General features: G+C 42.6%; 2 protein-coding genes across 2 annotated transcripts; both read right to left on the bottom strand.

The window, feature by feature from the left end:
* Window positions 1–2,903: 2,903 nt before the first annotated feature.
* Window positions 2,904–5,977, bottom strand: LOC142185556 (uncharacterized). The gene is made up of 4 exons (XM_075260984.1): window positions 5,957–5,977; window positions 4,310–5,846; window positions 4,116–4,210; window positions 2,904–3,549 (listed from the first exon to the last, which is right to left on the bottom strand). The coding sequence occupies exons 1-4, from the start codon at window positions 5,975–5,977 to the stop codon at window positions 3,496–3,498; spliced, it is 1,707 nt and encodes a 568-aa protein (XP_075117085.1). The 3' UTR covers window positions 2,904–3,495.
* Window positions 5,978–6,957: 980 nt separating this feature from the next.
* LOC142185555 (uncharacterized) lies at window positions 6,958–13,580 on the bottom strand. Its single transcript, XM_075260983.1, has 3 exons — window positions 13,446–13,580; window positions 7,101–10,672; window positions 6,958–7,053 (listed from the first exon to the last, which is right to left on the bottom strand). The coding sequence occupies exons 1-3, from the start codon at window positions 13,501–13,503 to the stop codon at window positions 6,958–6,960; spliced, it is 3,726 nt and encodes a 1,241-aa protein (XP_075117084.1). The 5' UTR covers window positions 13,504–13,580.
* Window positions 13,581–13,833: the final 253 nt, after the last annotated feature.

Raw genomic sequence — 13,833 nt, 5'->3', positions numbered from 1 at the left:
ACAACTGAACTGTGCTTGGTAGGGTTGAGCGATCGAGATTGGAAAAGATTGGATTCCGATCGGCGATCGAATAAATTTCACGATTGTGATCGGAATTCCGATCCCGATCTTTTCCAGCGGGATCGAGGATGGAGGTTATCTCAAGATCGGCTCAACCTTAAAAGTGACTTTTCCCATAGAGAAGCATTGACTAGGGTTGAGGATCGGAAAAGATCAGATTCCGATCAGCAATCGAGCAAATTTTCACGATCGCGATCGGAATTCTGAACACGATCTTTTTAGGTGGGATTGAGATCAGTGATTATTTCCCACAATGCTTTGCTACTGGCCAAGCATTGTGGGAAAAGCTAATAATGTTAGCCTTCACACTGAGTATACGCTCTGCTCATTCTGAACGTAATCTCGTTCAGATTGAGCGGCGTTAAAACAGATCCCATTGATTTCTATGGGTGCCGGCATACGTGTGCTCCCCATTGAAATCAATGGGAAGCTTTTTAACCTATTGCTTTCCATGGGAGACTAGCTAACATCTCTAGTAGCTACTTACCTGCAGAGATGGCTGGTCCGGTGCCCGGTGTTCTCGGTCTTCTTCGCCTCGCTGCCCCCTCCTCCCAGGTTAGTGTTAAAAAGCTAGGAAGAAGGCGGGGCTTGTGGCTTAGGAGAGTGTGGGTGGGTATAGGGTGGGGAGACGTGACGTCTCCCCTCCCAGTACCCGCCCACACTCTCCTAACTTGGGAGTCGCGGGCAGCGAGGCGAAGAAGAATGAGAACACCGGGCACCGGACCAGCCATCTCTGCAGGTAAGTGGACACCAGGGGGGACTAAGTAGCCAGAGGATTAATAAAAAAATCCTCTGGCTACTTAGTGATTAAAGCGTTCAATTGTTAGATTCCATGCTGTATAGTGAATAGGAACGTTTCCCATTGACTTGCATTGGGATCGGAATTGGGATCGAGATCGGGTTTGAATGAAAAATGATCAGAAATCGGATTTCAAAATCGATCCTGAAAAGTCAACCCAAGTCAACCCCAGGTAAGATGTATGTTCCTTCTGACAACATGGTGAACACAACATGTGTGAGGGCAATTTGCTTAAATATGGCTTTGGATTTCATCATTGGCATTGAATGGTTCTCACGTTCAGACAAATAATTCTGCAGGTCCATCCGCCATCTTTACCCGACACGTCACATTGTAGCGAGGAAGTGACCGCGTGGTGGACCAAGCCTCATATACTACAGGTAACCTCTATGTGATAACCAATTGTTGACACCTAAACATTAAGATCTATTTTGTACACTAACCTATGACAGTTTTACTATCTTACCCTCGTTCCAACATGACTTTGCTTGTTTTTCTTATAATTTTGTGTGCGCAATCAGAAAATCTTGACTGTGATTTGTTCTAACGAGATGTGAAGGACTTCCTTGGGGAAAAAAAAAAAATCTAATCTAAATTTGGGATCTCAGCATTTTTATTTTCCCTATGGTCTCTGCAAACTTTTTCAATTTTTTGGAGTTGGAGGAGATAGGACAACCATAGGACAAATGTATGGCAGCGGGAGAAGAGTGTGACGACTCTGCAGGAGGCAGTGACCTCTTAATAGGCAATATATTGTAGAATGTCCTAGGAGAACCGAAGCCAAAATATAACCAACTGATGGATGGAATAAGCACATAATCTCCTGCTCAAAGATCTTCAGATGTGTCCTTCCTATTGGACCTACTTATTCTGAGGCCAGTTCTTTTGTTAAGTCCTGGTTCTCCTTCCCCTCCATTGCTGGAGAGGTCTGCATGACCAATGAGACCCATCACTGGCTTCAGAGGTTGCATGAGAGGGACCAGTGACCTCATTCACCTATATCACCGGTCCCTGGGGCCACTGATTCGTCTCAGTGGTCATGTGAGTCTCGCTTTACTTCCGTTGAGTCCTGGCATGGGAGGGAAAAGGGATAGGGACTCTACAATGGAGGGTAAGTGAGTATGCTTTTTTGTGTGTGTGTTTTACACCCACCCCAGCCAAATCTGAGGTTCCTATACAAGATCTGGAAATTAAGATGTTCTGCCCTTATCTTACCTCGAAATTATTTAGGGGTCTCCAATTTCACCTAAAACCAGTTCAATACAATATAAATTCATGGTAACAAATCCCTTGACAGGCTACAAGGTGCAACACGACCACTGAGAGACCTCACGTAGAAACATACAGGATAGACGTCTTGTGACAGAGTGGCGCAAAATCATATTGTTTTGATGATCTTATAACACACAACCTAGAATACAGGTAAGGAAGGACGTGGGGAACGGGGACCCCTTTGTATCCAGGGATGGGAATCCGATTATAGTTAAATAGTAACATAGTAGATGAGGTTGGATGAAGACTCGGGTCCATCAAGTCCAACCTATAACTCTACAGTGTTGATCCAGGGGAAGGCAAAACCCCCAATTACTCCATGTCAGGACAAAAATTCCTTCCCGACTCCAATCTTACAATCAGTTTAGAACCCTAGAATCCAAAACCTGTCATAAGTAGGGATTGTAGGGTTATAGGTTTGACTTGATGGACTAATGTCTTTATCCAACCTCATCTACTATGTAACTATGTAACTATATATGTAACTATCTCATTACCAGCAAACAAGGGAGTCAGGATTTAGCCCAAGGGTCATAGCAAGAGAATGGAGGGGGGTAAAAACATTAGTCCCATCTGTCCTAAACCTAATAAAAGGGTTTTTTTTATTTTTGCTATTGGACCCTTTCTTTTGATCATGTTGACATTTCATATTTCTTACACCATAAATACAGAATACGCAGCTCATTTATCCATCATATAATACAATATAGATCACATCTTTATTTATTGCCACCTAAGGGGCAGATAACACATATACAATAAATATATAGTTTATATAGCAAAAATATTTCACAAGCCACACCCTGACTGGTTATGGTGTTGCCAGCAATACCACTCTTGACCATCAGAGGCGTATTTCAATCAAGTAATATTTAATGTACATACAATGTAACATATAATTAGAACATACCCTACAGTGATCACCAGGACCTACCTTCACACTGTGTCTTATTATTCATTGCATCCCCACCATCTGGCCAAGCTCCTTTATATATTATTCCAGAGCCGGCCAGTGTTTCCATATCATCATTACTTGGTTCTACGAACACTAATACAACGGATGTGGTAACCAACAAGGGTCACTCTGACCAAACCTTGTCCGCCCAAGCATAGAGAAGTCTATATCCCTTGTGTCTAGTAGGTAGAGGCCTAGACACCAAGGTGCCATCTGAGGAGCCTCAAACCCAAGAGGATGGACTTCTTATATACCCAGGAACCTCTGGAGTCCCCATCACTGAATGTCAGTCATTGGAATACACCATCACAGGATGTTACCAGAGTCCAAAACATTGAACAACTCTATGAATACTGCATTGGATATATCTTTGTGGCTGAGTTAAGAGAAGTATGAGATGTCCTCCTGGTTAGACATTGACGTTGTAGGTTGTTCGGAAGGTGTTTGTTATGCAGTACAATACCTGTTTAAAGAAAGGAAAAATCACATTAGCATTGTCCTATGTGTTCCCTTTACTGTACTATTTGTATCGATGGACCCATTAAGAGGAATCCATTGCAATGAAAATGCTGCAGACGCCATCATAACCACTCATCAGACAGTTATAGGTGTAGTGAATCCAGCAATGTGGCTATCCCGTGGGTTAGGCTTCTTAAAGTGGTTGGTTTAAGTTTTTATGGCCAATCCTTATCTGATTGGTGGGGGGGGGGGGCAACCAACGGCCATTAATGCTGCAGCTCAGTTCCCATTGAATCCAACTTAAAGGGGAAGAGTAAACTGTTTCTGGCCCTGTTTAGTGAATAGCATGGCCATCAGAACAGCTGATCGGTGTGTGGGCCCCCTAAAGATATAAGATCACTCTCCGAGCCAGTAAGACTTCTTCCCACTTATTTACCCCACTCACTACATGCAGTCCCGCAAGCTGCAGCTGCATCTCCCTCCATCCCTATTCTTTTTTTCTAAACCATTTGGGCAACTGAAATTGGAGAAAAAGTTTGCAGTTTGGATGAAGTGGACCATTCAACTTACCCCAAAGATAGCACCCATGATTGCAACTGCGCCAAGGATAACGGCAAGAGATATAAGGATGATGCCCCAGTCAGGAATAACAGGTGTGGCCGAAGCTGTGATGAAGATAAAAAGAAACATGTTGATAAGCAATTGATATTTTACAGTTTCTGCTACACACCAGAAGTTGATCGTTTGGATACATTAATACTTACTTGTGGAATTGGTGGTTATTGTTGAGAATACGCTTGATGGTTGTTGACTGGTACCACTTGAAGACGACACCAGTGTACTGGACGTTTTAGGTTGTGCACTGGTTGCAGCAGTTGTTGTTGTACTGCTACTGCTACTGAGGGAGGTCGGTGGAACTGTTGTAGTTGTTGATGTTGACTTTGAAGTAGATGTCGTAGTAGATGTTGGTGTAGATATACTTGTTGGAGGGGTAATGGTGGATGAAGAGGTGGAAGGCTTAGTAGTTGTCCTTACAGTCGACAGACTATTAGTACTGTGGTTGGTAGTTGTAGTGGTTGATGGAGATGTGGAAGTGGTTGAAGTAGTAGCAGAAGTTGTTGAATTACTGGTGGTAGATGCCTTGCTGCTGGTGGCTGTGGTAGTTGTGGTGGCTGTGCTGACTGAGGTAGGTTTTGTGGTGACTGAAGTAGTAGTATTAGAGGTAAGATGACTACTACTAGTGAGGGGGGTTGTCACAGTGCTTGACTTCGTAGTGGTTGAAGTTGTAGTATTGGATGGATTCTGAGTGGTACCAGTAGAGTGGATTGTCAACGTACTGGATGAAGTTGACTTTGTAGTGGTCAACGTAGTGGTTGAACTGGAAGTGGTGTTAGTGGTAGACATCGATGTACTTGATGATGTTGAAGTAGTTGAGGAAGTTCCAGTTTTAATAGTGGTAGAAGATGGCACAATAGTGGATGGGGTAGAAAGTCTCACTGTGGTAGTTTCAGTACTATGAGCTGTTGTAGCATTGCTTGGTCTTGTAGAAGATACGACTGGGCTTATAGTTGTAGAGTTGTGAATAGTGGGTGCGGTAGAAGGAGATGTTACTGTTTTGGGTGTAGTCGTTGAGGTTGGATTTTGGGTACTGGCTGTTGAAGATGCCACAGTACTTTGTGAGGTTGAGTTGGCATGGGTTATAGCGGTTGAAGCTGTAGAATTAGTAGAAGGTTTTGTTGAGGTTGTTACAGTAGTACTGGAGGTTGTACTCGTTGAGCTTGGTATCGTACTGGTAAATGTAGAGTTCTGAACATTGGATGCAGTAGATACAGATGTACCAGTTGTAGTGGTTGAGGGTGTAGATGATTTTAGTGCAGTAGTTTCGGTAGAATGAGGTGTTGTGGCATTGTTTGGTGTTGTCAAAGATACTACAGGGCTCTTAGTTGTAGAGTTTAGAATATTGGAGGCAGTAGAAGGAGATGTTACTGTTTTGGGTGTAGTCGTTGAGGTTGGATTTTGGGTACTGGCTGTTGAAGATGCCACAGTACTTTGTGAGGTTGAGTTGGCATGGGTTATAGTGGTTGAATCTGTAGGTTTTGTTGAGGTTGTTACAGTAGTACTGGATGTTGTACTGGTTGAGCTTGGTATCGTACTGGTAAAAGTAGAGTTCTGAACATTGGATGCAGTAGATACAGATGTACCAGTTGTAGTGGTTGAGGGTGTAGATGTTTTTAGTACTGTAGTTTTGGTAGAATGAGGTGTTGTGGCATTGTTTGGTGTTGTCAAAGATACTACAGGACTCTTAGTTGTTGAGTTTAGAATATTGGAGGCAGTAGAGGGAGAAGTTATTGTTTTGGGTGTAGTTGTTGAGTTTGGATTTTGGGTACTGGCTGTTGAAGATGCCACAGTACTTTGTGAGGTTGAGTTGGCATGGGTTATAGTGGTTGAAGCTGGAGAAGATTTTGTTGAGGTTGTTACAGTAGTACTGGATGTTGTACTCGTTGAGCTTGGTATTGTACTGGTAAAAGTAGAGTTCTGAACATTGGATGCAGTAGATACAGATGATGATGTTCTTGTTGAAGTTGACATGGTCGTGGTCAAAGTAGTTGAAGAAGTTGTAGTACTATTAGTGGTCGATGATGGCACAGTAGTTGATGTTACCGTCATACCAGTTATAGTGGTTGAAGGTGTAGAATTAGTAGAAGGTTTTGTTGTGGTGGTTAGAGTAGTATTGGGCGTTGTACTGGTTGAGCTTGGTATCGTACTGGTAAATGTAGAGTTCTGAACATGGGATGTGGTAGATACAGATGTACCAGTTGCAGTGGTTGAGGGTGTAGATGTTTTTAGTACTGTAGTTTCGGTAGATTGAGGTGTTGTGGCATTACTTGGTGTTGTCAAAGATACTACAGGGCTCTTAGTTGTTGAGTTTGGATTATTGGAGGCAGTAGAAGGAGATGTTACTGTTGTGGGTGTAATATTAGTATTATTAGTTGGAATATGGGTACTGGCTATCGATGTAGAAGATGTCACAGTACTCTGTGGTGTTGCGGTTGTACTGGTTATACCACTTGGAGCTGTAGAATTAGTAGAAGGTTTTGTTGTGGTGGTTAGAGTAGTATTGGGCGTTGTACTGGTTGAGCTTGGTATTGTACTGGTAAATGTAGAGTTCGGAATATTCAATGTACTTGTTGTCCCTGTTGATGTTGACTTTGTAGTAGTCAAAGTAGTTGAAGTAGCTACGGTACTATTAGTGGTAGGATTTTGGCTAGTCGCTGTAGATGACACCACAGGATTGTTTGAAGTTGCATTCGTAGTGGTTGTAGTAGATAACACTGTAGATTTCGAGGAGGGTATTGTTGTTGAGGTAGTTGCGGTATTATGAGAGGTTGCACTAGTTGAGCTTGGTATTGTACTAGTAAATGTCGAGGTCTGAATACTGGATGCAGTAGATGGAGATGTTGCAGTCCCCGGTGAGGTTGACGTTGCAGTAGTCAAAGTAGCGATAGAACTATTAGTGGTAGGATTTTGGGTACTGCCTACTGTTGTAGGAGATACCCCAATGTAGGAAGTCGTGTTTGTGCTGGTTACAGTAGTTGTAAAAATAGCAGAAGGTTTAGTTGTGGTATTTGCAGTACTTTGGGATGTTGCACTGGTTGAATTTGCACTGGTTGGTGTAGTAGACAGTGGAGTGGTATTGGTTGCAGTAGAAAAAGATGATGTACTGGATGAAGGCATTATAGTGCTGCTAAACAGGGAACTATGGGTAACATTAGAATTCTGGGTAGAGGATATGGAGGTTGGATGCTGGGAACTGGTTGCCATTGAAGTAGATGTCATTGGGCTGGTGGCTGATGATGCAGTATTCAGGAAAGTAGTCGAAGAAACTCCGCTGTTTGTTGTTGAACTGGCATTGCTTGAGGATGGCTGGCTAGAAGTTGCAGTATTAAGTGATGTTTGACCACTAAAAGCACTAGAGAGTGTCTGTGGGTTGGTTGTTGATAGATGACTACTGGTTCCAGTACTTGCTGTTGATGGGCTGCCAGTTGAAGTTGATTGTACTGATGTTCCAACACTTGAGGAAGTGGATCCATTATTAGAAGATGTCTGGCTACTAGATATGCTAGTACTGAACGAGGTTTGGCCAGTAGACAATGTCACAGGGTTGGTTGTTGATATATGACTACTGGTTTCAGTACTTGCGGTTGCTGTGTTGCCAGTTGCAGTTGATTGTACTGATGTTCCAACACTTGAAGTGAAGATGTTACTAGAGGAAGGCTGGCTACTAGATCCGCTAGTACTGAACGAGGTTTGGCTACTAGACAATGTGACAGGGTTGGTTGTTGATAAATGACTACTGGTTCCAGTACTTGCTGTTGATGTGCTGCCAGTTGCAGTTGATTGTACTGATGTTCCGACACTTGAAGTGAAGATGTTACTGGAAGATGGCTGGCTACTAGATCCACTAGTACTGAATGAAGTTTGGCCACTAGACAATGTCACAGGGTTGGATGTTGATAGATGACTACTGGGTTCAGTACTTGCTGTTGCTGTGTTGCCAGTTGCAGTTGATTGTACTGATGTTCCGACACTTGAGGAAGTTGACCCATTACTAGAAGATGGCTGGCTACTAGATCCGCTAGTACTGAATGAAGTTTGGCCAGTAGACAATGTCGTAGGGTTGGTTGTTGATATATGACTACTGGTTCCAGTACTTGCTGTTGATGGGCTGCCAGTTGCAGTTGATTGTACTGATGTTCCGACACTTGAAGTGAAGATGTTACTAGAAGATGGCTGGCTACTAGATCCACTAGTACTGAATGAGGTTTGGCCAGTAGACAATGTCGTAGGGTTGGTTGTTGATAGATGACTACTGGCTCCAGTACTTGCTGTTGATGGGCTGCCAGTTGCAGTTGATTGTACTGATGTTCCGACACTTGAAGTGAAGATGCTACTAGAGGAAGGCTGGCTACTAGATCCGCTAGTACTGAATGAAGTTTGGCCACTAGAGAAAGTCGTAGGGTTGGTTGTTGAAAGATGACTACTGGTTTCAGTACTTGCTGTTGATGGGCTGCCAGTTGCAGTTGATTGTACTGATGTTCCGACACTTGAAGTGAAGATGTTACTAGAGGAAGGCTGGCTACTAGATCCGCTAGTACTGAATGAGGTTTGGCCACTAGACAATGTCACAGGGTTGGTTGTTGACAGATGACTACTGGTTTCAGTACTTGCTGTTGCTGTGTTGCCAGTTGCAGTTGATTGTACTGATGTTCCGACACTTGAGGAAGTGGACCCATTACTAGAAGATGGCTGGCTACTAGATCCACTAGTACTGAACGAGGTTTGGCCACTAGACAATGTCACAGGGTTTGTTGTTGATAGATGACTACTGGTTTCAGTACTTGCTGTTGCTGTGTTGCCAGTTGCAGTTGATTGTACTGATGTTCCAACACTTGAAGTGAAGATGTTACTGGAAGATGGCTGGCTACTAGATCCACTAGTACTGAATGAAGTTTGACCACTAGAGAAAGTCGTAGGGTTGGTTGTTGATAGATGACTACTGGTTTCAGTACTTGCTGTTGCTGAGCTCCCAGTTGCAGTTGATTGTATTGATGTTCCAACACTTGAAGTGAAGATGTTACTAGAGGAAGGCTGGCTACTAGATCCGCTAGTACTGAACGAGGTTTGGCCACTAGACAATGTGACAGGGTTGGTTGTTGATAGATGACTACTGGTTTCAGTACTTGCTGTTGCTGTGTTGCCAGTTGCAGTTGATTGTACTGATGTTCCGACACTTGAAGTGAAGATGTTACTGGAAGATGGCTGGCTACTGGATCCACTAGTACTGAATGAAGTTTGGCCACTAGAGAAAGTGGTAGGGTTGGTTGTTGATAGATGACTACTGGTTTCAGTACTTGCGGTTGCTGTGTTGCCAGTTGCAGTTGATTGTACTGATGTTCCGACACTTGAAGTGAAGATGTTACTAGAGGAAGGCTGGCTACTAGATCCACTAGTACTGAACGAGGTTTGGCCAGTAGACAATGTCACAGGGTTGGTTGTTGATAGATGACTACTGGCTCCAGTACTTGCTGTTGATGGGCTGCCAGTTGCAGTTGATTGTACTGATGTTCCGACACTTGAAGTGAAGATGTTACTAGAGGAAGGCTGGCTACTAGATCCGCTAGTACTGAATGAGGTTTGGCCACTAGACAATGTTATAGGGTTGGTTGTTGATAGATGACTACTGGTTTCAGTACTTGCTGTTGCTGTGTTGCCAGTTGCAGTTGATTGTACTGATGTTCCAACACTTGAAGTAAAGATGTTACTAGAGGAAGGCTGGCTACTAGATCCACTAGTACTGAATGAGGTTTGGCCACTAGAGAATGTCACAGGGTTTGTTGTTGATAGATGACTACTGGTTCCAGTACTTGCTGTTGATGGACTGCCTGTTGCAGTTGATTGTACTGATGTTCCAACACTGGAGGAAGTGATGATGTTACTAGAAGATGTCTGGCTACTAGATCCACTAGTATGAGCCACCGTGCTTGTTACTGATGACTGCGCTTGAGTTCCTGTACTTGAAGTAAACACATTACTTGAAGATGATTGGCTACTACTTGTGGCAGTAACACTTGCACTGCTGGATGTAGTTTGGCCACTCAGAGAAGTTGGAGTGTTACTTGAGGACAGGTGACTACTTGTTTCTGTGCTTAACGGCAAAGTGGATCCAGAGCTGGTTGCCCCAGTAGTTGATTGCTGAGTTGTGGCAGATGTAGATATGAGCTGGCTAGTTGTCCCAGTATCAAAGGTCTTTGCAGTGTTTGATGATGTGAATACTGTCTGGGTTACTGTTGCAGGAATAACTGTAGAAGAGACCGATGAATGAGGGGGTGTACTGCTAGTCCCAGTACTGGTGGCAGTAGTCACAGTGTTACTTGTGGAAGTAGCCACAGTGGTAGATGAAGAATGGCTGGTGCTGGTCGTGGTGCTTGTGGTTGTATTACTTGGTGTAGGGGTTGGGTTCAATATATTGGATATCTGGTTCACTAAATTTGCTATAGCGCTAGCAATTGCAGCGAGAATACTTTGTAACGTTGAAACTATTGAAGACTGCGCCTCGACGGGGGACGCTACGAGAAAAAAGAAATGAGTTTATTACATATAATATGTACTATACGCAGATAATTTAGCTCGGCTACATATGGCAAACATTCGACAGGCAACTACCTAAAGTGTATGGTCAGCCTTAGTCATGACGATGCAAGTTCATGTCCCTTTCTGCTTAGTTGACCTAATGCTCTACATTAAAGGGGTTGTCCATGAATTCTAACAAATTCAGGGGCAGCCAGGTTGGGTGCAATACGAAAAACCAGAGTCACTTATCCTGGTACAGCTCCCCTCTTGAGCCAGAAGTGGAGAGGATCGCTTGATCAATTGGTGGTCTCAGTTAAGGAACTGGAGACTACATGAGCGATGTCACTGGTCCCTCTCCAAAGACCGCTGAGGCCAGTGATTGGTCTCACTGGGACCTAAAGTGTATGGTCAGCCTTAGTCATGATGATGCGAGTTCATGTCCCTTCCTACTTAGTTGACCTAATGTTCTACATTAAAGGGGTTGTCCATGAATTCTAGCAAATTCAGGGGCAGCCAGGTTGGGTGCAATATGAAAAAACAGAGTCACTTATCCTGGTACAGCTCCCCTCGTGGGCCAGAAGTGGAGAGGCTCAGCTGGTGGTCTCGGTGGTCACTGATAAGGAACTGGAGACTACATGAGCAATGTCACTGGTCCCTCTCCAAAGACCGCTGAGGCCAATGATTGGTCTCACTGGTTAAGTCCTGATACAAGAGGGAAGAGGAACCTGGACTGTACGAAGGAGTGTCAGTATTGGGGAGTATGACCGTTTTCTGTTTTACACCCACCCCAATTGCTCTTTGGTTTGCTATAATTCCTGGACAACCCCTTTAAGCATTTGTACCCAAATATCCATGTCCTGTTTTAAGCCCCTGTTCACAATAGCATCATGGTTCCCTATAAAATGATATATTGGATTTGTTATCTGCTAGGTGGAGTAACACGGCAAACTCTACTAGGGGTATTAGAAAACCAATGCCAATGTGAACAATGGCGAGATTTCTACGTATGTTAGTCATACCGTACACTTGTTTGCACTATGTAATAGCGTACATTCACTTATATAGATGACCCTTAACCAACAAGGTGACAGTGTAAGTAAACAAGGCGGTTTACCAAGGCGTGTCGGTGTATATTGAAGTAAAGCAGGCGTGTCGCTCCCTGTTCCACAGAATACATAGCCTATAATATTTGCACGGTGAGGTAGCCGACAGTATATGATACCAGAGGAATGTTGTTATCCTCAAACAATGAAACTGGTGCTATGAAGTGCAGGACCGGAGCAGCCACCGTTTGTACCTGCTTTGCTCCTTTCATGTAGGTGAATAGATAGAAGAATATTTCCTGACCTCTGTCCTTGGAGGGATCCATAAGATATCTGCAGCCCCTTCCTAGCTCTACCATGCAGTACATGGTGGACGATCATCTGCAGAGACGTTAAAGGGTCTTCCAGGACTACACTGTAGCCCTACGCTTAGGATAAGTTAGGAACAAGTGAACTGGAGATTTTGAACCGGAGATTTTTGGGGTTCACCAGCCATGAATCACCATTATACTTGGCTCTTTGTGGGATGGCAGACTCCTTCAACTCGTGGTAGGAAGGATGCAAGATTCCTTTTGCAAATATTCGCCAGGTTAACCCACAAGTTTTGGTTTGGACTGAACTTGATAGGTCCAAACCAGAAGTGCGATTATTATACTCTGAGGTCTCACAATGGGGGCAAAATGCCCTCTGTCCTGAGGATCCATGGGGGTCCTAGAGGTCAGACCTCCACTGATCAGCAATTTATCCTTTATCTTATGGGGAGAGGATAAATATTACAAATGAAGTCGTTGTACTGAATATTATAAACCAAATCTATATATTAATTTGATCAGCTCCTCCTGCTGTATAGGATGCACAGGGTCCCTTGAAGACCTACATTGAAAAGCCATATCCATCTCGCTGTGCTGGGGCTTGAAGCTGCTCATAGTCCGGCACGTGGGCAAATATTATTCTATGTGCTCGGCACTTGTCAAGTGTATACAGAATATAATAACCATAGAAATAGCAAAAGATGTCATCTACATGAATGGAAGAAGCATCAATATCTGCTCCGGCCATAGATGCCATCACCCTCTCTGGGTTGCAATTGGCCTGGGTCAAAGGAACATGGAGCAATGTCACCCGTAATGTGCCGCATATGTTACTAGACAACATATCCGATCATCTGCTTAGAAAACCATTAAAACGTAATTCAGTAAAGAATCTGAAGTATGATGGATCTCTACGTCTGACTATGTAGTAGAACACTGTATACAAATATAATAGGTAAGATACAGGGGATAGTTCGACCAAAAACAATAATTTTATAAAATACAATAATAAATTTATAATATATATAATATACTATATAATATAATATAGTATTGTTGTTTCATATAATATATAACCATATACAATTTACCATAAAAATCTAAACTGAACACAATATAAAATAACATTTAATAACAAAAGAAACTAAATAAATTCTAATTGAAAATAGAATAAAAATAATTTAATAAAATGAAAAAAAATATTAAAAATACAGTGTAATATAGAAATAAAATAAAAGTATAATAAAGTGAAAAGAATAAAATCTATAATAGACTATAGGATAAAAGATTACAAATGTGATGTAAAAAAAAAACAAAAAACAATATAATAATATAATATAATATAAAGTAGAAACCTAATATATAATACAAGATAATACAATGAACTATAAGGATACAATGTAGCGTTTTCTTACCAGATAGTAAGAGTACAATCCCCAGAATAATCACTCGTGTGGTCCCCGCGGTATACATAATGAATAAATATTAAATAAGATCTTCAGCCAAATGATAAGACGGCAAAGAAGTGACTTTGGCACAAGAATATAAAAGTCCAGAAAAGTCCTGGAGGAGATGAAGTGTCGGAGCGATAATCTCCCTCTCCCTATGTATGTGTATGTATGTCTATAAGTAACAATGTGCACACATATTTATACAGCCATATAGGAAGTAGGGAGTGCATAGGGTGTGTGACCAGTGACTTCATACATGACAATCAAAAACTAATGTGTTCCTTTGGGTCACATATCTGGGTGCTAGGTGAGGGTGGAGTCTCTAAAAATAGACTGGAATTAAGAGGTTAGG

This window comes from Leptodactylus fuscus, chromosome 11 (assembly GCF_031893055.1).
Source record: "Leptodactylus fuscus isolate aLepFus1 chromosome 11, aLepFus1.hap2, whole genome shotgun sequence".
Classification (NCBI taxonomy): domain Eukaryota; kingdom Metazoa; phylum Chordata; class Amphibia; order Anura; family Leptodactylidae; genus Leptodactylus; species Leptodactylus fuscus.
Note: the sequence above shows the minus strand (reverse complement) of the source record. Positions and strands in the feature narration are given on the sequence as shown.